The following is a 23,441-nucleotide window of genomic DNA, read 5'->3' as shown; positions in this document are numbered from 1 at the left end:
CTAGCTTTTCCAGCGCTTAGCAATGCACCGCCGTGCAGCCCCCAAATGCAAATTCTTTTTCAACCAAAACTCTCTGGTTCCACCTTTTAGATTTAGCCTCCTGAGACCCTGCGTCCTCATACGGGGACATTACATTTTGGCTTCACATAATATTTAATTCTGCCAAACTTAGACCCGTTGGTCTCATTCACGGACACTTTGTCCACCAACCCGTGGTCACAAAAGCAAATTACACTGATCAGTGTACATTCAAGATGGCCGTGATCCCGACCAAAATGTGTTACAGTCGGTCTCTACAGAAAACTCAACCAGGTACAAAACCTCTTCAGATTTTATGATTGAAACTTGTTTATTTAATGCGTATTAACAGTTGTAGCTTGATATGGCAGACAAATGTGGCTAATTTTACCAATAGCAACAAGCTACAACACCGTTACGACAAGGTACTCACATGAGGACATTGGGACTTTTTCAATGTAACACAAAGAGGTTTTATACTTATTAGGTCCTATTAATCCCCTAAAGGTAGGAGAAATTAAAAATGCATACCAAACAAAAGCTCCGGTCTCAGGAGGATAAAAGCAAAAAAATCATTCAATAATATAGCACTTGATAAGATTCGAACAGATTGGGTAGAAGAGCTCGGAACGGATATACCTGATTAAACATGGATCAACCTCATGTGCTCGCCTCGGCCTTAATTCAGTTCAAGGTTCTTCATCAGGCTCGTTATAGTAAGGCCAGACTCTCTACCATCTACTCTAATGTCAACCAATTATGTGAATGTTGTTGGAGCTTTTAATGTGTGTGTGTGGGTCAATAGCAATTTCAGAACGTCCTTTCGGTCTTTGGGAAGTTGAGTTGAACATTTGGAGCAAATGAGTTATAAAATAGTCCAGAAAATAATGCATGGGTCAGTTCATGCTGATTTTTTAAATTAATTTATATGAACTCTTTTATATCGGTATTGGTGGTTTTATATTCCGTTTTATTTCAGTTAATGTTGTCAGGTGACGGCACACGTTTAGGCAATGTATTTTCTTTCATGGTTTTAAGTGGCTTAAAGTGGTTAATAAAGAGGAACTGTATGTCCTCAGTTTATTTTAAAGAGCGGTTTAACTTTGGTTGACTTTGGAGAAACAGAAAGCGATTCTAAAAGTTAAGATGAATTGCAGTGGGTTAGAGAACTGTGTTTTAGTTTGAAAACTAATTAAATAGTAGCTTTAAAAGTTACATTAGATTTGCTCTTTGCTTTTTTTTCCAATTTGATCTGAAATAGTGCGAAAATTATATTAAAAAAATGTCAAAATGAATTCATTTCTTTTTCTTTTCCACTCTCACAAAGTCTTCCTGGATGACCCTTTAATTTCAGCATCCTATAAAAGAAGCTTATGCTCTTTGAGAGTATCTCAGAGGCCCCGTACCTTTAGGCAGGGCCTATAAGCTCCTTGATTTGTCCTTATAGAGGGAATAATGAGCTTCTTCTCCGTTGTCTCAGCCCAGCTCCGGACTTAAGTCCTCCCCCAACAAACCTCCATTCACAAACGGTGTGTTTTGCATTTACATATACATACGAGTTAAAAGAATCCTTCAGGTCTGGGATTAGTCCACGCCCCCCTCACTTCAACATTTCTATTGGTGCTTTCCGCGTCACTGGTGCCTCATGATGAGCTCCTTTTGGACTCAAACAAGTTTGAAGTCTTTCATCTCAGAGCTGGAGCTCGCTCGCTCATTCATTTGTGACGCTGTAGCTCAGCTGCTCTGATTAAAAAAAGCCTGTTAGTTTACACAACGTGCATATTCTCATAATTTACCACAGAAGAAGAGATTACACGTCAGCTCTGGACACAGTTAGGTTGTTTCCCAACAAGTGCACGCCTGCTGATGACAGACAAAACAAGCTCCTCCGTCCGCCGCCCCCACGCGAGCGTCAGCAGCCGGTCTCGGCAGGAAATGATCAGATTTTATGAATCAGTGTTACGTTTCAGTCCAGTTTCCTCCCTTCCTGTAAACGGTTCCTGATCTGCCTCGTACCGCCGTCATCCCCTGAGCGGAGCGGACACATCTGCGTGAGGCAGAGCTCCGCATGAGACTTCCGTCACCAGAAGATGGATTGAAATGTATCAGCAAAGAATAAATACACTCAACAACTTCCCCTTCATCCCTCCCTCATTGCCGCAGATGTTACAGCTCGGTAGTGATTTCCCTCCCATGGTGCAATGTGGTTCCACTTTTGTTTATTTATCTCTCTCATTCCCGTACTTGTCATGAGTGGATGCGGAAACTTGGGACGTACAGGCATGCAACTGCGTGTCCCTCGCTTAAAGAGATTTCCCCGAGCCCCGTCATGCACACGATGGGGTTGCGTGACCCCATTGTAAACCTGGAGGCCGACCTTTGACCTTTTGAGAAGCGATGAAATGGAGGGAAACCTCCCATTTCCCTCCGCCGGGCTCTTCTGGTGCAGAGGGAGCATTGTTAATGAGCTCTACAATGGATTTTTAATGCAGCCGCCGCTTTGTTTGAAGAATGAGAGTGGAGCAAAAAGAGCACGCAAGTGCTGAAACAGGTGTCTGCACTTGACTGGGCCGATTACGAAACTCAGAATAAAGACAAAGTATATACCCTTCTTTCTATCAGAGCCCAGATGTCCTTTCTGTTTAAATGATCTCTTTGTCTGGTTTGGAAGCCGACACTTCCACACGCTACCAGAGACGTACTTTCAGGCGTCATATACTGTGATATATCGCTCATTGTACAGCTCTCACAGACAGCTTTACAGAGTTACAGTAATGATTGCCTACACAGATGTCATTTTTTCCCATGCTTACACACTCAGGTAAATGTTTAATTGTGACCCAACACTTGCTCAAGCAATGCAGACGCATGTGTGCGAGGAAAAAGACCAGAGTTACACAATAATCTCCATAATTTACGTGCTTTAACTATTCCTCCCTTTTGCAGTAAAACAGTCAGTATAAGTCACCCATGAACGGAGGTTTTACAGTTTCACTTCATGTTTCTGCATCTTTTATGGGCTCATGTGATCACGGGTACGTGACACTCTTGATGAGCACTTTCGGGGGCCTTTGCGTAGCCGTTCACCACACAAACGGAAATACTGCTCTGTCATAAAACCCACGACTGCTACCGTCAACTCCGCCCATCTTTCCTGACTGTCTCCCACCTTTTCCTCTTCCGTGTTTCCTGAACATTTCATCTGCTGAGTAAGGAGTTGCTCCGTGACCTCCCGCAAGCAGGGAGCAGGAGGTGGTGGAACAGGAAGTGAACAGGCATAAAGGAAGTGATGACTGCTCTTACCTTGAACGTCAGTGAAACAGCAATGTAGTAATCTTTGCGAGCAGTGGCAATGACATTTGGAACATTGGGTCAGTTAGGAAATTGGCAGGATCGTTTGTAGGCGTGTGCAAAAGAGCGGGAAAGGTCAAAGGTCAGTGTGGGCGAAGTTCAGGGTGGGACATTTCCGATGTTCTCTGTAAAACAGACATCTAGGGTCATGTTTCCCTAATCATTTTCCCTCACATACACAGAACATTAACTTCCCATACCAACCGGATGAAGATACACCACGGTATCAGTAACAGCACATTGACACTCGCCACACACACTAACGCGTTTGACGCCTCTCCCCTCTCCGCTGCGTCCCCATAAGCAGGGTGTCTCCTGTCCGCTTCTATTTTTACCGGCAGGCGCTGAAAGCCTCTGGAAGCTCCTTGTCAATGAGCATCTCATTCCACCGCCAACGGCGTGTCACCATTTATTAAGTCGTCATTACTCAGGGCCGCTCCGGCTCCGGGTGAAGCGACGGGGTCTCAAATAGATCGACAAGGATAGGTCGCACTGTTGCTGCACTCCCTAAAGGGCGAGCCATAAAGGCGTGTTCCAGCACATCTCACTCCACCTCCACCCGCTGAGGATCGATGCAGGTAGCCCGGCTGCCATTAGTTTGCCTAATGCAGATAAATGGGGAGGGAGGTGGCCGACCGGGGCAGAGGAGAGAGACAGAGGTCGCTTTCATGCATCTGTCCGCACTTCTTTTTGTTGTGGGTAAACAGCTAAAAAGGCTGTTTAGACTAAAGGGGTGATGAGATACGAGGACGTGGGCGCCACGGTTGTGGAAGTGAATGCACAATGGAAGACATGGATGCATGAAGGCACTCAACAAGATTCATTCAGAACAACTCAAAGAGATGTAGTAAAGGGGCAATGTGCTGCTACTCTGCTGATTTCACACATCAGTCCAGTTCCTGAGGGACCTTGAAATCTAACAGATTGCCTCACTTTGGGCAAGTTTCTCACATTCTTAAGTCTGCCTGATTTCTTGTTTTGCTGATTTGTCCAAAGCTTGTTGAAGTTTGCACATGGTCAACATGACTCAAAGACAATTCCCCTCTTAATAACACTAAGACGGTTAAAGAGGTTGAAAACAAGTCAGCTGTTTAGCCAGATTATCTAAACCAAAGTGGTTTAGATAATTATTAGGAGGTAAAACATACCCCTGAAATTATCAGTATTATCCGTTATTAAACAAGAAAACAAGGTGCCCTAAACGATGATGGTATTAAAGGGACAGTGTGGGCATCACAAAACACAACAGGATAATAGTCAACCAAAATGGTGGCGGTGCAAAAGAGGAAAATTTTCTCTTTACCAGGGGTGGATCCAGAGGGGTGGCCAGGGGTGCCCTGGGCCCCCCTTGAAATCTGATTGGCCACGCCAAAATCCTGAACTGGGATTGGCTATTTGCCTTGTCAGAGGCGGGGCTTGTGTTAGAATTAACTGTTTGGGCTGTGTTGCAACAGGCTGCTAGTAGCTGTCTTTCCATTTCAGTGTGGCACATTCCCTTTAATACTTTAAATTGTTTCTCTCACCACACATCTTCTGTTTGAGTCCTTAAAGAATGAAGCTTAGAAGGAAGGCTTAATTAAATGCTGTTCATTTGCGTGTGTGTGCGGACACATACTTCATGCCACCCCTGCATGAGTCTTTGCCCCAGTTGGGCCACCCCAGTCTGGATCCGCCCCTGCCCTTTACTTAAATATGCTAAAAACTACAAAACATATGCAGCTACAGTCGGGCTTATCATACATACTAATTAGCTAATTTGGTTAAACTAGCAATTTGACAGCCAACCCAATGACACAACTCTCTCGAGTCGAGCGATGCATGCGTGGAACAGATCGAGCAGTGTCGTAAAACAGGTGCGATTCTGCGCATGCGCTGACTTTTGCGCTTTCGCAGAACGGATCGGGCAGCCGGGATGGATCGGGTACTGACAGGGCTCATCAAGAATGTAACTATAGCTGGGATTATCCAATCAGTGAATACATGGAGTGTAACTAAACTACAATACTACTGCACGCTCGACATAGGAAACACATGCCCTTCAAAATAAAAGCACAGCAGCGACTTTTTGCACCAATTTTTTTTTTTCAAGCACACATCTGCGAGCCGCTCAAAACAGCTCCACGACCCACTTTTGGGTCCCGACTCACCAGTTTAGAACCACTGATTTTTAACCAAGCCTTAATTTTCTCTTCCAGATAACTTAAAGGTTTAAGAGGGGGTTTCTTTCCCTGTCTAACCTTTAAGAAATGACTCTTCTTTGGATCTCAGAAGCACCTTAGGGAGCGCAATGTTATTTTTACCAAAGTGAATGATGGCCAAACTATAAAAGTAAGATACAATTTGGAAAAACTGATATCCTTTGAGGATTGTATTCCTCCAAGGAGACGGACATGCCAACTTCTCTTGTACTTTTTCCAGAATTATTCAGGACACCAACAACCACGTCTAAAAAAAGTTATCCTGTCATTTTATATACACACAAAGTGCATGATCAGACATGCTTTACAATGCAGCAACAATAGTTTCACTCTAAAGCAGCCATGGGAGTGCTCGTGAGGGCGCCCTTATATCATAAAGGGCAGCCTCACTACGCTTGCTCCACCAGCCCCAATCCTCAGGTTGTTTTCTTTCAGTGTGTCAGGGTGTGTGAGTTGACACATCAGCGCTCTTGTTTATCAAAGATTTTATCGCCTCACCACTGCTATGTCACCCTGTGAGAGGAAGCAGGAGGTTCACACACACACGCACACAAACACCTGCAGGGGCTAGCGGGGGTTCAGAGGAGAGGAGGGGGGGGGGGGGGGGGGAGTGTTGTTGACCTGCCTCGCTGATGTGAATGACTTAAGCAGATACAGGATCCGTCTCAGACTATACAGGTTAACTACCAGTGTGTGTTTCCCTCAACAGGAAGGTTTCATCTGGAGGAGTCCAAAACACACTCGAAAGCTATACTCTCTGTGGGAAAATAGTGACTTTAATTTATGTACATTATCCCTCATAAATCTCTAAAAGATGCTTTAATACATATCCGGAATTAACTAACTTTAACTTTCCACAAGGCCGTTACTGGTTTTCTCCATCCTCCTTCCAAACCACAATCACACTTTTCCCAAGATTCACCCCAAAGGTACCAAAAAGAATCATAAACAGGATCCATATTGGATTTAAGACTTAAAGACGTGGCCTTGTTCTGATCCAATGTCTCTGTTTCCTGAAATTGTCTTGAGCAAATAATCACACGCCATAACCACCGTGCTGAAACAGCTGCAGCATATAAAGAGGCCTTCAAAGGATGAAAAAAGCTGTAACGCAAAAAAAACCTGAACACACAATGTCAAAAAACACTCTTGTTCTGGCATTAAATGCCTCTAATGGCTTTGTTGTTTGTTCTCGAGAACAAAATCTGACATGTGAGCCGCAAGATTGAAGCCAACAGGAACGAGAAATCCCAATAAATTCCCAATAAGTTTAACATCTAGTTCCAGGACAACTGTTTGAACTCTGTGAGATATGATTGGAAGCTCCAGAACATTTACTGAATGGATGTTATGGTGAGATATTGATTGTCCAGGAGGAACTGATTAAGGTAAACTACAAAAATGATGTTGGAATACGCCATACACCACCAAAAGGGAGAGGTCCCAGATGCAGACTATGCAGATATTTATTAAAACAAAAAGTCAAATTCAAAAGGAAGAGTAAAAGTTCATCCAAAGGAAAAACACAACATGTGAAAAACACGGAGAGTCCCGAGGAAACAGGGTTGACAAAGGTTTCACGGAGACAGACGAGGGTTTCTCGGAGACTTACGAAGGCGAACTGGCACTGAGACAGGAGAAGACAAACACTAGATACACTGGGGAGGTGAAGGTAGTCAAGCACAGGTACGGGTGAAAACAATTAGGGCGGGGCATATAATCAAACAAGCAGGAAAACACACAAAGGAAAGAAGTGGATCGACACGAGAGACGTTAGCTGTGTCCCAAACCCAGGGGGCCGCATCCTTCAAAGGACATGGTCTATGGAGGATGCGCCATTCGTAGCCTGTGTAGACGCTAAAAAGACCACTAAAGGTGAACTTAAATGAGGCAGCCTGGTCAATGGAGGACTTCCTGTTTGCTTCACCAGCTGTTCCAGCCCTAACTCAGGCTAACTAGCTAGCATAACTACCGGCACTTTTTGTTTTAAAGATAATTTGTTTCAAGGCCCCTTTCGTTGTCTTACATTTAAAAGTGTATTCTTTAACCGTTTGAGAGTCCGCCATCTCGTTTGAATTGAGTCTTGGGATACGTTGGGCCGTGAAGGATGCACCCGGGGAACATTAGGACGCAAATACATCCTTCGAAAGGATGCAGCTCCTCAATGGGGACACAGCTAAAGTGACAAAGTAAGACAGGAAATGAAGACTTGACAACAATATAACTTAAACAACAAACTTAACTGATGACAGAGTCGTGCTTAAAGATGGACATAATCTTGGTTCCCTGAAATAATTGAGAGAAATGAGGAAAAGAAGTTTTGCTGGATGAAGGAAAGAGAAATTGACTCTCTGGATTTTAGCTTCTGACACAGACCTGAAGGCAGAAGTCAAACAAAACCTCCTGTAAGATTGAAATGATGCTTTATTAATTAACTTTTTGGGGATCAATCAGCTCAATTTGTCGATCTTGTGTCTGACTTTTGTTTCCAGCACTCAGGTGACCTGAGAATCATCTGACAGGGGCTTTAAACCCAGTGGACGCCTTCTTCCTCTAACAGAAAGTACAGTAAAAATATGACTAATATGAGATGACTAATAAAACAGGAAATAAGTGCGGAAGACGCAAGACTATATAAACCTAACGATCCACAATTCTTCCATTCCACTATACTGGTTTCATCGTCGCTCTCCAGTCATCCCGCCCCCCTCTCTCTCTCTCTCTCTCTCACCAGCACTCCTCTCTCTCTCTCTCAGCTGCTCTCCCTCCCCTCCCCTCTCTTCCCTTGGATGGTGTAGCTCTCTCTCTCTCTCTCTCCCTCTCTCTCTCTCCTTCTCTCTCTCTCTCTCTCTGGCAGTCTGGTGGAGCCGCACACAAGGATTAGAGGGTTTGCTGTGAGTGTCTGCTCAAAGAGAAGAAGCCAGAAGACAGAAAGAGATAAAAAAAAAACAGTCTCTAGAAAAAAGGACAGCCTTACTATTGTGGATAAGTGATCTGATTTACCTTTTTTTTTTAGGCTCTTATTCCCTTTAGCCAACCTGAAGCCCTGCTGAGCCTTCACCTGGAGGGAGAAGAGATAAACCAAAGGGACTATAAAGACTGGACCTCCACACGGGGAGCCATGTGAGCGGCACCCACAGAAGTCCCCCCCTGCAATCTTCACTCTAAGGGGAGCACTACCCGGATTTTTACCTCCACTTTCAGGGGGAACTCTCGGCGTACCCCCAGCGGGAGACGCTCATCTCTCGGGGCACTGGTCGGGGTGTGAGTGCCCCCCTGGTCTGGAGGCCGGCCGGCCAGCAGCAGCGCTCCAGCACCATGGATTACCTGTTTGGGATTGTAGTGCTGCTGTGCGGGGCGGTGCAGCCGGCAAGAGGTGATGAGCCCAAGCACAACGTACCCAGGCTAAAGCTGTCATACAAGGGTAAGCGCACTCTCCGCTCTCCCCTGACTCCAGGTTATATGAGACCGCTGTGGTTGCTTTTAACTAGCTTGTCTAGTTTCTTGCCCGTGGGTGCTCTTTCATGCTTTTTTTTTTTTGTCCTCTTTTATTTCTCTGAATCTATTTCTGCCTCTGTGTGTCTCTTATTCACTCTCTTGGTCAGCGCACACAGCATCAAACTCCCTGCTGCTTAACCTCCTGTATTCCTCTCTCTTTCATTAACTCGCTCCTACCCTCGTACTGGCTCCTCAGAATTCCCTATTCTTCTTCCACTGGTCGGATTGGTTCCATATGCTGACGAAAAAGCTCTCTCGCCTGGAGTTAAATGTATATATTGGCCCCTGTGCTAGTTTTCCCCCTGTTAAGTGCCCTGTAGAGCCTCTGTTTTCATGGCTTCTGTCCCAAAAACTCTGCTTCTGTCATGACACTGAGCCTTTCTTTAAGGGGCCATGCAGGTTCCACAACTTCCCATTACTCTAAAAACTAAATGGATCCAACAGTTGTAGAGTTTTTACTGAAAAGGAAACTATATATGCGTGCTGATTTAATGTGCATGCATTAAATATTCTACTTGCTCGCTAGTTGGTAGAAAATGAGAGGGAGTTTCTTGCGTCTTTTTATATCCTACACGTGTAAGTTTTTGACGTATACAAGCAAACATATTATTCTCTCTCCTTCTGTGTTATTTTGAGGGGAGACTGCGGAGCGCCGGTTCTTCCTCTCCTCCTCCCTCTCTCTCTCGCTCTGTCTCGACTCCTCTCTCACACCCTACACTAAATCAGGGTCTTCGTAATAGCAGACTTTTCATCTCCAGCTAGAAATAACTGGTAACATTTTTGGCATATTTTGGGAAGCTTTTTTTTTTCTTCTTCCTCTTTAATGTCAGTGATGGTAGGCTATTGTGGTTCTTTGTCCTAAAACATGACCCAAAGTATACGGCTGGGAGTGTGGTCCCCGCGATTCTTTATTTTAGTCCTGCCTCTCTCGTAAAACATGCCCTCTGAAAATTTACGAACGGGCTGATTCGCCGTCGTTTCGCAGCCGAAAACACGAGCGTGTGGTTGTGTGTCACCCAAACGCTTTGGCTCTGACGATAATTCCAATCTACGCTGAGGGAAAAATCAGATTTCTTTGCTTCTCGCCGGGGCGAATATGATATTTGTCACTCAAATTTACGTTCTATCTTTAGCTGACGTTTGGCGTAACTTATGTTTAGAGGCCTGCTATATGACATGCTTTATATTTGAGCTGGAGTGCAAGTTGTAATTGTGGTATAGTATATTTTCTTTTATCACCCTTTCAATTTCAAAGTGTTTATGGCGATTGCTTATATTGCAGATCTAAAATAAAAAAGCTTGGGACCTAAATCTGCTTCCGCTTCTCAAATCATCTTAAAAAGTGATGACATATATTTGCCATTCCAACAGAATATATCTGGAAAGAATCACGGCTGAACTTACCTGCTTCAAGACACACATCCCCTGGGCTCCATTATATCAGTTCACACGAAACGGGAGCCTCTAGGCATGATGGGAAAATGTCATCCCTCCTTTACACAGCCATCTGTTTAAAGAATGTGAATACAGTTCCCTCCTGCCCCCTTTTGTGATCCTCTCCGCTGTTCAGTCTGACAAGAGAACACGTTGCTGACAACAATACTAGACAAGAGATATGTCATCAGGCATCAAAGCCTGTATTGAGCGACTGTGCGAGTGATGGATGTGGATCGTCAAACCGACAGAGCAGGTCTGCTGGGAAACATGCTGTCATGAGAGATGTACTTTTGTGGATGTACAGTTATTTTTGCTAAAAGTACATCAAAGCCTCGTTGTTTATATGTGCGTGTGTGTGTGTGTGTGTGTGTGAATGTTCTTGCCAAGCCTTGGTGTGAGGACTCAACACCCTCTCTTGTGATTTCCTCCCCTTAGACTGTAAGTGGTGTCTCGGTGTGTTGGGTTTGTGTGTGTTTTAGCGAGGCAAGAATGTGTCAGGTCTGGCGTGCACTCATATAATTAGACACCTGGTTTTGTGCGTGTGGCCGTGCGCGTAGGCATGAAGTCACAAAATCGGGCATATTTTGTTGTGCTGTTGAATCAGTGTTTCTTTTAATGTGCGAAAACGCCAACTGCTGTTAGCTCTCGCTGTGTGCATCGTTGTGTGAGTGTACATGAGCTGTAAAGCAGAGCTGTTCCAATACCGATATCAGTATCGGTATGGTGCGGCCGATATCAGTATCGGCCACTGATACTGGCCCAAAACATTTGCCTTATTTAATTGTGCTTTTGAATCAGTATTTCTATATAGATGTGATCGCCAACTGCTGTTCGCTTGTGCTGTTGTTTGAGTGTGTAATCTTTAAATGCGGTGTAGAGTTGTTCCAATACCGATATCAGTATCGGTATCGACCACTAATACTGCCCCCAAAAAATCTAATATTTAATTCTACTTTTGAATCAATATTTATATATAAAGATGTGATCACCTGCTGTTAGCTTGTGTTCTTCTATGAGTATGTACTTATCACTGAGTGAGTGTAAATGGGGTGTAAAGTACAGTTGTTCCAATACCGATATCAGTATTGGTATCGTGTGGCAGGTATCATCAGTATCATGTGGTTTCAAACATAAACAGTGCAGTGCAAGAAGAGAATGAGATGTTAGTCAAACAATACACAAGTCTAGGTATCAGAGTCGGTATCGATATTGTGCAACCGATATCAGTACTAATATCGGCCACAGATACTGCCTTAAAAATATCAGGTATCGGCGAGTATACGTGTCAGTGCATCGATCTGATACCATATACAATTAGCCCCCAAAAAACAGCTGGTTTCAGGTCAATTATCATGCGACAATAACAAAAAATAAACAGTGCAATGCCAGGAGAGAATGAGATGTTAGTCAAAGCAATACACAAATCTAGGTATCGTAATCGGTATCGGTCTCTTGTGACCAATACCAGAACCAATATCAGTTACAGATACTGCCTTGAAAGTATCATGTATCTGCGAGTATGGTTGTCAATGTACTGATCTGACACTATACTCAATTAGCCCCAAAAAATCACCTGGTTTCAGGTCAATTATCACATGACAAAAAAACCATATACAGTGCATTTCCAGGAGAGAATCAGATGTTAGACAGAGCATTACACAAGTCTTGGTATTGGTATCAATATCGTGTGACCAATACCAGTACCAATATCGGCCACAGATACTGCCTAAAAGTATCAGCTATCAGAGAGTATCCTTGTGAATGCACTGATCTGATACGATACCCAATTAGCCCCAAAAAATCAGCTGGTTTCAGGTCAATTATCATGTGACAATAGACAAACAACACAGTGTAGGGCGAGCAAGAGAGGATAATGTTAGTCAAAGCTTTCAAAAGTCAGCAATCAGTGTTTTTCCAACAATATTATATAGATTTATTTTATCATATTAGTATCAGGGGTACTTTATATCGGCCGAAACTCAAGTCTAGATATCGGTATCAGTATCGGGAACGAAAATAGGGTATCATAACATTTGTAGTCTAAAGGCATCTGAGTGAATTGTGTGCTTTTTGTCTTGGCCCCACAGGTGTTTGGTGATGGCTCTTTTGATGCCCATCAGGGGGACGATTCTCAGTCAACACCCACACTGTGGTGGATGTAGGGGAGGGAGGGATGGAGACACGGTGGGGGCATCTGTGGAGGGGAGGAGATTTGCTTTTAATGAAGGAAAAGCTGGCAGACATACAGCAGACGCCGCAGAAGGAAGAGAGGCTGGTCGTTAAGTGAAGTGTCGCTCATCCCCTTTCTCTCTCTGAGAAGCCGGCATAGTAATTAAGTCAGATAAACGACAAGGAGGAATCCTCCTGGGAAGGACAGTCGAACAAGCATCGAGCGAAAGAGACTGACACCCAGGTGTAGGACAGTCCCGGAAACAAGAAGGAAAGTCAAATGAACACAGAGCAAGTGAGCAGGCTCCTGCGAAATCAGTCTTAAATGAGCGCTGATGACACCCCCCGGAGGGACTCAGAAAATAAAAGTGATTCTCTCCTGGTGGAAAGGACATTCAAACGACTGCAGAGTGAGCACTTTGAGAGTTGGAACGACTGAGAAATGGCGGCAGGTAGAGAAAATGACCCCTCGTGGGACGGCTGGCGCAGCAAGTGCAGAGTAAATGATTTCCCTCTGGGGTCAGTTAGACATTCAGCTGGAAGGATGTGGCTTCATGGGGACAGAAGTATGATCACAGGAGTTAATGATTTTCTCTTCTCCTTGAGACTAGAATAGCTCTCACTGTCCTCGCCTTGGCTAGTCACGTAAGGAGAAGGAGATGTAAGGTGAAACTCAAGTCCAAGTTAAAGTATCATTTCGGCAGAGGCTAGCTTACGCAGAGCTATATGCATTGCAAGGATAAAACAATGATACACTCCCTTGGATCAATGCACGCCTACACATTCCTGAACACAATCCATGCAGCAATTTGTAAACAATCAGGAGGAACACTGACCCCTAAAGGTCAACCGATGCACTACAGCACAGATTAAATGCACACACAGTTTAGGAGATCAGTGACTAAACTTAACTCTATTGTGATGCCTAAAAAGGAGCCAGCAAAGCGTCTCTTTAAAACTTAAAAGGCCTCGTTAAACAACCTGATAATTACCCTCAGCGTGGGTAATTATGGAGCCGACTGCATGACCTCTTAATGCCACGGCAGCCGCCCCACGCTGGCTGGATGGAAGGGTGGAACTGAGGAGTTAGACGGAGGCAGCGAGACTGAGAAAGAGACAGGGAATCTGGAATTGGCTTACAACCCTTCAAAATAGACACATGGTGTGGAACCGCACTCAACGCAGTCTGGACTCGGGCCCCATAATAAGCCCGCCTGTGTGAGTGCATCCATGTGTGTTTGTGTGTGGGCGTTAACAACCTTTTTGTGGGTGTTTGTATGTATGTGTTTGCTTATCATTCATTCTTTTATATGTGAATGAGTCTCTCCCTCTCTTCTTCTCTGTGTTGTATTCGTCCGTTCTGCGGGCTCGGCCTGACAGAGCGGATGTAGATAATTATAAGGTGTTCTCCCCAACGCGCCAACTTTTTTGGAGATGTCTGCCTCCATTTCTCTTTCTGTTTCTCATCGTTCTTTTCTTCCTAACCCTCCCCTTTTCCTGCCTCTTCTGCGGCTCGGTCGCATCTCAAGGAACCACAACACCGCAGACCCTAAGTACAATCTTCAAATTGGCTGTGTGTGTGTGTGTGCGTCTGTGTGTGTGTGTGTGTGTGTGTGCATTTTTCTCTATGCTGGTCTCCTTTTCCCGTCTCTTTGATTGCAGCTCTGTTGATACATATCTTTTGCGTATTTCAACTCTTTTTGGACACACACGCTGAATAAACTACCCTCATCCTTTGCTCCCACACAGCCACATTCCAACAGCATAAGCCATTGTTATGGCAGTGGACTTTTATACTATGCCCCCATTATGTTACATTTCCTTACCCTGACTCATATACCTGACCGCACTGTTTTGTAAGCTGACAAGTCATCACACAAGTTGTAAGCTGGTGCAATTAGGTGTGTGCAAGTGCATATTTGTGTTGCCACTCATTGCTTTGCAAATAATTGCGCCATGACTCAGATGCACTTGCAGGAGAAAAAGCAGTTTGTGAAGTCGAGGAAAACTCACTTGCATACTATGACACATTCGGTTGCTTATCAGAGCAGCGTTAATTTCGTTAACGAAAATTATGACGGAAATATGTCAACAATCGTTTTTCCAGACAATGACGAGCTAAAAATAGGTAATTGATAGTACAAACTCTGACGACACAAATGTTTTGTTTTCATAATAGACTGTTTAAATGACAAGCTATGGTGAATATATAAAAAAATGTAACGGTAAAAACTAGGGGTGCACGATATTGGATTTTTTGCCAATATCTGATCGATATTTTCCAACCCTTTTTGCCAATTGCCGATTTCGATACATGCACGCGTGCCTAAAGGATTTTTGGGAATTGTTGAGCATTTAGGCAGAATTAAAGCGTTTTATCAGTGGAAAATATCGGCAGACAAATGACATATCTGCCGATATCATGCCGATAATATCGTGCATCACTAGTAAAAAACAACACTGCTGCTGCAAATAAGGCAAGAGAGGAATGTGTGTATGTCCTCCTGTAACTGCACGGCTTCGTTCTGCGGCTTTACATGCGAAACGTTATGTTCCAGAAGTTTCCATATACACATATAACCTCAGCTGAGGATCTATATCTCCCATGCAGAACATCGTCAGGAAACATTTAATGTAAGGATGGACGAAAGGACTTTACAGCAGATTAAACCTGTGTCAGGCTGATTGTGTTGAAATGTGATGACTTTTTATTGACTAAAACTGGACCAAAATGTTTTGAGTATTTGTCAACTAAAATTAGACTAAAACTTTAAAGTATAAAAAAGACTAAAATGTGACTAAAACTACCGTTACTTCTCAAATAGAGGGCGGGGCCTTTATTTACCTCAGCTGCAGAAGGTACCAGGCTTATGTTCCCTCTGTACATGTGGTCATATTTTAGTATGAAGCCTCTTTGTTCTATGATCCGCTCTGGTTGCGCTCGGTTATGTTTGTCCCACACTGAGTAAAAAAGTCTGAAAGCCTCGTCTGGAGCTCCAAGCTAACTTTCTTCCTTCCACCTCCAGGTAGCCGTGCTCTGCTCTTGTCGGCTAACAGCAGCTCGCCCTTGCTGTGCCTGACTCTTTTCGGATCAATGTTGAAATTCCTCACCGCTTCCTCTCTTTTTTCCCGGCCTGCGTTTGGGGCCGGCCTTTATTTGTCCGGCGCACCACGACCCCCGGTTCTTTATATTTATAGCCGGCTGTTATTTGAGGATTTACGGTAATAAGCAGTCTAAAGACTAAGACTAAATAAATAGTCAGTTAGACAGTTTTATGCTAAGCTAACTTATCTTTATTGTGTGTAATTTAAGCTAATACAGGAACGCAATAGTAGCACTTACAGTATACTATCATTTCTCCATCGTTAAAATAAGCTGGTTTAGTTTGTGAGTTTTACGGCCTTCTTGAATGCATGCATCTGTAATTCCTGTGTGTTTTCGAGCGGCCCCAGAGTTCCTAAAAAATAAGAACACAAATGATTATCAAATACAATCTGGCGGTGTGCTCCTCTGAGCCAAAATAAGATGTAGTGATTAATGAGTCTGCACACATGCATTTTTTTCCTTGTGTGTACATAAGTGCTGTTCGGACATGCAGGCAGGAAAAAAAAATCTCCTGTTTCTTTTGCATCTGTGTTTGGGATGAAGGCTTGGGTTACAGCGTGGCGCAGATTGCTGGAGCGCGGGTATGAATGGGTCCCCGCCACCTGCTAAGTCTCGTCAGTCAGATGGAGAAATGGTGCACCGTTCAGTCCCGAGCAGAGTCGTGTTACAAATGAGGGGGACATCTCTGCAGAAAGACGGGCTTGAGGGACTGATAGACGGGAGACGGACGCACAGGCGAAGACAAGGGGGTTGAGTTTGTAATGGTTTTTTTGCAGAGGATGTGCACATGCTGTTTTAAACTCTCCCTTATAATGTCAAAGTTTAAGCTCAATTTAAAATGCTCCCTTTCCCTTGGACTTGTTATTCCTCTCTCTCTGTCATAAATGTCAAAGGCAGCGTAAGATATAATGAGTCACATTTGAGAACAATTAAGCTAAAACGTATTTTACATTGCACCATTGGGGGGAAACATAAATCTTTCCTTCTTTCACCACCTTGGATTTTAATGATTATCATTTCCCAGCATTTTCCAGCACACCATAAAAAGCAGACACTGTTTATTCATTACACAAAGCCTCATTTTCTTCCACCGGATCTGTAAATAACGAGCGTGAGGGCTGAAATGTGCCTCCACCGCTGTGGATTTGTGCTCTGTCGCATCACTTTGCCCGGGACACGTTCGGATCTGTAGCCCCCTTGCCTCATTAATTCCTAATACAATGGCAGAGCTGACATTCAGCTCCACGGTACACGCTGACAGGCTGCACTAACAGGCAGTGGCTCCAGACATGACCACGCTAACCACAGCCTGGTTCCTCTCGGAGTCCATCCATCAAACTGCCTCTCGCATTAAGCTAGCACCGTCTTCTGTCTCTCTGCGCAGCTTTGCAGAGGAGTGATACTGTGATTTGTGTCACATTTTGCCCGCTTGTACATATTCAAGCAAGTCTGTCTTTCGCTGACTCTATTTGCATACAAAAGTGAATGTTAGTGTTTGCAAGTGTGTGTGTGTGTTTTCTTTAAAAGTAAGAAGACGCAGAAGAGAGCAGCCTGGTTACATGTGGAGTGAGTGGGCTCTCTGCGGCGGGCCTCGAGCCGTCTGTGGTCTCCCTGTGGTCCAGCCGTCCATTGACAGTCGGAGACACACACTAATGAAACGGTTCCACATTAAACCGCGTTTGTTTCTGTGTTTAGTGCGTTATTTTTTTTTTTCCCTGTCCACTTTTGCTTTCATTCGGCTGCTTTCTCTGCTTTTCTCCTCCCTCCTCTCGCTCCCTGCGTTTCTTCTTTCGAGGGAAAACAGGAATGCGATGCGGTGACGAGGAAGTCTAGCATTTTGAGGCTGAGCGAAATGAATGGTGCTGTATGAAATTCAACACATACTTAGACTACACATATAGATTCTGTGCGGTTTGGGATGTGGTCAGGTCTTCCTTCTGATACATATCCTATGGTTTAGCATGCTCATATTCACAGGGCAGAATATGGTATTAAAGTGCCCCATAAGACACGGTACTTGACTATATATTATGGCTATGAGTCACGTTGGTTAAGACAGAAAATTAAGGTTCTCTTTTATTTTGAAGAGCTAGAGCACTCATCTTTATGGCTTTAAACTTCTCACATACGTAGTGTTGTAATAAAAAATCACCAACACATGGGAGCTCCTCTTAAAGGGGCCATGTCCTTTAAATTCTCATATTTTGCAAGGGTTTCCCATTTTTGGGTGTTTATTGTTCCCAGTGAAAAAGTGAAAACTGCATAATTCCGTGTTTTTCCAGAATGACATTTTTAAAAAGGTCGCCTCTGAAATGGGCCGTTCAGAACAGCTGCAGGTTTCTACGTAGAACCTTGCTTTCGATGAAATCGACCAATTGTCATTCACCTCAGGCTGCCTTCTCGCACTAGCTTGTAGTCAAGTCGATGTCAAGATTTCAACGATTCTGTCTTGTACATATAAGGCTGAATAACCAATCCTAGAGCAGCTATGTTTGCTACAACTTTGGAGTGACAGTGCTGTGCGCCCGCTCCCCCACGAGGGATCGGACACGTAGGGGAGGGGCCGCACGGTCACTCCATATACTGTCAGCCAATCGTGGCTAAAGGCCACTTCAGATCAATGAATCGCAATGAGACTGGATGCAACTGCCAGAAGAATCCCTCGACATCTGATCGGAAATGTTCTAAAACCGGGCCACATCAAAGCAACGCGCACAGACGCAGCTGACGGTCTCCATAGCAACGACACACTGACATGCCCCACTACTTCTGCGTTAATACTATAACGTTAGTATTCGGCCTGGGTTACATGAATTAATTAGCAGGATTTCTGTTATTGTTATAAAAAGAAATGGATGACAGTGACAGTGACACGCTCGCAATGTCAGCTGTAACACTGATTAAAGCTCCTGTGAGGAACAGGTTTTGTGTTGATTTTGGCGCCCCCTGTGGACAAAGCCGTACCTCTTATCTCTTTGCTGATTTTGTCCTGTACATGCTTAAGATGTAGTTTTTAACAAAAAAAAATCTTTAACAGTCATATGTATCACTCACTTTAAATTTTTGCCCTAGAAAATGTAAACAAAGACAGCGTGCAGTTAATCGCTTCGTCTGACACCTACCCCCCCCGCCAGCAGTTTCAGGTATTCAAAACAACTATATAGAAATAATCAGTCTTGTCGCTGATGGTCTGGTTTGATTATGTAGCTCATATAGAGTCATCAGAATTGATTTCAGTCTGTTTCACAAACAGTGAAAAACTCCTCACAGGAGCTTTAATAAACGGCAAAGACGGAGAGTCAGGAAAGAGAGCATCTGGAGCCGTCTTTGGCTACTGCAGCGCCAGAGTGCCGACGCCAGTTTATGCTGTTTCCTGATTGGCTGAAGTGAAATAGCTACATCATTCCATTCTAAAACTGCATTTGGAGATTTGACAAGTCAAATGTTTTGCAACTCCAGGCAACGGCGTCAGACGCTCTGCAACGAACCAGTTCACACCGCTGCAATTTTCTCTGCAACATTCTGAAACAATTCTGTTGCGTTGCGAATCATTGACCTGAAGTGGCCTTTTAAGGTCTGACCTTTAAATGGCAAAACGGCTTGTTTGTTTCAGGAGGAAGGAGAGACTCCGGGAAATAGTTAAATTAAATTATGTATACAATTTTTAAAACGAAACAAACTTTACCAACATGATTCAAAAAGACATTAGAATAATAGAAAATTGATTGCAAAGCTTAAAGAGGTCCCCTTTAAAACACAGTAAATTAAGGTTCTCTTTTATTTAGAAGAGCTGGAGCACTCATCTTTACGGCTTTAAACTTCTCACATGTTTAGAGTTGGAATAAAAAATCACCACCACACTTTGTTCACATGGGAGCTCCTCTTAAGGCGACACATCTCCTGTCTGAGCTGTCACTCAGCTGCACCTGAACGAGAAACCCAATGGCCCAGGTTGTGTTATACAGACAGTCACCATGGAAACCAGCCCACACCTGCTACTGTGCTCAGAAAGACGGAGAGAGAAAGAGAGGGAGGGAGCGAGGTGAACTTTTGAGGCATGTGTGGATATCCTTGAGCTTAGGATAATATTTGAACACTTTGTTAAGCAAAGCTCTCTGCAAATTTCCATGAGGCGGCACTCAAGCCTTTGCTTCTTTTTTTTACCCTCCTAACACCTGTGTTTTGTGGCCGAGGCCATCACGAGAGAAACACTGCGCCACACACGGAGAAAAAAGCAAGCTTCCGAAAGGCAGTGGGAGAGAGAGAGCGAGTGACGTGCCAAAACCAAACCGCTGGATGTATTATAGTACAGTGTGTCTTTGCTTCTCTAAAGCTAGCCTTGTGTTTAAAAGATAAACATGTGTAATTCTCTGCGCCAGTCCCTTTAAAGCTGCCATTTTCTTTTCAGACTGTCTTCCTGCTTGTCAGTGAAGTAGCTCTTTTAGTAAAACACAGACTTACACACTCTGACAAACCACAAAAACACACCTGTAGGGTCGGAGTCACGCACCTTCTGCCAACAGCTGGAGCCAAAGAAGCTGTGTCAACAAGAGGAAATTAGCAAGCAAAATGTGTCACTCAAACACATTTGTACATATTAAACCCCGCTCCGCCTATATGAAACAAGAGAGACACTCTTTATTTTTAATGGAATATTACCCATGTGTTGAATCTCAGTCAAGTGTTTTCCTCTGTCGGGCTTTTATGTTCCGCGTCAGTCGCAGAGCGGCGCGGACACACATTCAGATAAACATAATTTAATGCCCTGTCGCCTTTCTTTCACGCCGTTTCATTATTCCGCTATTGCGTGGCGTGTAGGCGGGTAAAAACGCCTGCCTGCTCGGAGAATGGGGGAGTGAAGAGCACTCGACAGACAATTGCACTTGAATTTTGAATGTAGCTCTGTGCTTTTTAAGACAAGAGGCAGGTTATTTTCCATAATGGAGTGTGGCGAATGATAATTTATTTGAATGAATTGCTTGTTTTTGCCCGTTTTCGAGGGCCGTCCTTGAATATACAGGGTGTGTTTTTGTGCGTGGAGCGTATTCTAAAATGACAACATGTAGTTTATTGTTGATTAGCATGTTTAGCATATGAACGCCGAAGCCTTAAATATATGTTAACGACAAATTTAAAGGGAATGATTTCACAATACATCTCTGGGTGCGCATGTTTCTGCATATTTGCGTGTGTCGGTGTGTGTGCTTCTCTTTGCATGGGTGTGTGTGTTTTAATGTGTGAGTGAAAAAGAGCAGACATAGGATGTGTGTAACACGAGAAAGTGGGATGGAAGTGGGAAGCGGAGTGTGTGTAGCCACGTGTGTGTGAAGCGAGTGGAATGCACACAAGTTTATATGTTTAAATGTGTCCTGTGGTTGCGCACACACACACACACACACACACACAAACACACGTACAGGAGCGGAGGTGTGTTTAAGTGTGTGTGTCGCGGGGTCCGGGGCAAGGGAGTGTGTTCGAGGTGGAAGCTGCTGAGTTTGCTCGCTGTTCCGCGAGTTCATGCTGCATAAGCAGAAATACTGATTGGATTACAACTTAGTCTGGGAAGAAGTGTGTGTGCGCGCACGCTTGTGTGTGTGTGTGTGTGTTCAGGCAGAATTGATGCCGTGTAAACATTTAGGTCAATATGAATATAATATGCATGTCAGTTAAAGGGCGTGTGCTTGTTTGCATTTTAAAAGCAGAGCGCGGCGTGTTCATGTTGAACCTGCTTCCCCTGTGTGTGCGTGTGTTATTGTGTTCACATGTTCGCTAAATGTGTTGCTTTATCTGCCCTCGCTCTCCTTTCCAAGCGACCGTGTCTGTGTTTAGGTTGGAGGTCCTGAGGTGCTCACGCCCAGTTCCTCCAATTCTCCAAACCGCAGTAGATCCCAGCTCAGATAAACCCTCACTCTCTCTCTCTCTATGTGTGTGTGTGTGTATATTTGTTCGTGCAGGCCACCTTGTCTTTGTCAGAGGCCGCCACGTGTTGAAATATGCGTGTGTGTTTTTCTTCCCCGGCCCATCTGGGGTAAACCTTTCGTGACGGACCTCGCAGGCTGCCTTTTTGGAGCGCGTTCCACGGCTCCTGGATTCAGCTTTGTTCTGTAACTTTTAAGATGAAAGAGGCTGACAGTCAATCCAAGATGGCGGCGAAGACGAGAGGAGAATCTGTTTTATATTTTCCCAAAATTCTTCCCTTTCTATTTATTTTTTTAACCTTTAATAAATCCCTAAAGTATTTATTTTTCCGTTTCCCAGCCTTCCTTGGCTTTCTGCCACATCCATTTCTTTTCCGTTACTTCATCGTTGAAACATAAGAAGACCTCCTCTGGCGTTCTGTCGACTGGAAATCGCATTTCCTTACTTCCACTTCCTGACTCTGCAATGCCACGTCTGATTGAAGCTGCTATCTGATTGGCCGCCACATGATACGATCATCATAGTTGGAGTGTCGTAGCATTGCGTGCTATCGTAAGTGTGTAATAATGTGATTGCAAGGGGGGTGTTGTGTATGGAATGGCCATCGTAGAAAAAAAGATACCTACACACACGCTGAAACCCACACACATACGCTCAACCCATCTGTGGCTACAAATTCTTACACAAACACACATCCACAGACCTCCATTCATGCCCGCATCCCACCCACCCACCGACCCGCCCGCTCCGTTTCCCCGGCCTTCCAAATCCAAGTGACGCAGATGAGCTGCAACCGTCTTTATTAGGTGACGACCGCTCCCTCTCACGGTCCTCCTCCACCCCACTGGTACTCGATACACAGACGCGGTTGACACACCACTTCCTCCATCAATCCCCTCTTTTATGTAGACACAGATGTCCAAGATCTTACACACTGCGAGTGGGCGCAGATGGCTCCTATAGCAGCCCGTCAATCAGAGCTTTGTGGTGGAGAGCAGGGAGATCACAATCCGCCGGACTGTGTGCATGTGCCTGTGTGTAAATATATAAAACATACAGTGTATACTGTACGAGTCTGTGTGTAGCTTGCTTTATTGTGCCTGTGTGTGTCTGTGCTCTGTGGTGACAGTGATGATGATGGATGATGCAGTGTGAAAGTGAGGCTGATGCATTCGAGGACTTTACCTGTGGTGCAAATATGAAGCACATGTTATGTATCCAGTTGATCAAGCACAAGCAGATGGTTCAGCAGGGGTTAATTCAATTTATATTCATTTAATAGCACAACAAATGTGAGTCTGTATATTTAAGAGGAAAAAAAATTGCACATTAATCGTGAAAGCTGCTGTTTAATTAGCTAAAAGTGCTCCATTGTTTTGTTCTTAATTATTATTATACAGAGGTGTTTCTATGGGCGTTTGTTCAACATGGGCTCCTCATAAGAGAAGTATGCAGTAATTAGATGACTAATGAAGTGTCTTTATATACAGTAGTAATAATGGAGGGGATTTTAATGCGGCTTTAATGAGGGCTGAAGCTTCACGTTTCATTTACAGCTTACTTATTTAAATAGCTTAATTATTTGCTTTTTCAGGATGTCAGGAATTGTTAAAATCTCTCACACCCAAGATACCCAGTAATTAATATATCAAATTTATATATTCATATTATAATAATATAAAACTGGAACTACAGTATGTTTGACATTTCTTGCTAACTCGATCATTTGCTGACACGATGAATAA

General features: G+C 44.0%; 1 protein-coding gene across 3 annotated transcripts in view; it reads left to right on the top strand.

Annotated features, from left to right (window-relative positions):
- The first annotated feature begins 8,439 nt into the window (after positions 1 to 8,439).
- Positions 8,440 to 23,441, top strand: part of sema3aa (sema domain, immunoglobulin domain (Ig), short basic domain, secreted, (semaphorin) 3Aa) — a 36,501-nt gene continuing 21,499 nt past the window's right edge. For 2 of the 3 annotated variants that reach the window (XM_069670755.1, XM_069670752.1), the window contains exon 1: positions 8,441 to 8,991. In XM_069670755.1, coding sequence (XP_069526856.1) covers positions 8,886 to 8,991 — 106 coding nt within the window. In that variant the 5' untranslated portion in view covers positions 8,441 to 8,885. Of the gene's footprint in view, positions 8,992 to 23,441 lie in introns of all 3 variants that reach the window. The other variant, XM_069670754.1, reaches the window with a different exon arrangement.

This window comes from Semicossyphus pulcher, unplaced genomic scaffold (assembly GCF_022749685.1).
Source record: "Semicossyphus pulcher isolate SPU_LCO1_2020_fin unplaced genomic scaffold, fSemPul1.0.p SCAF_20, whole genome shotgun sequence".
In the NCBI taxonomy this organism is placed as follows: domain Eukaryota; kingdom Metazoa; phylum Chordata; class Actinopteri; order Labriformes; family Labridae; genus Semicossyphus; species Semicossyphus pulcher.
The sequence above is the reverse complement of the archived record's forward strand: the minus strand, read 5'-3'. Positions and strand labels throughout refer to the sequence as shown.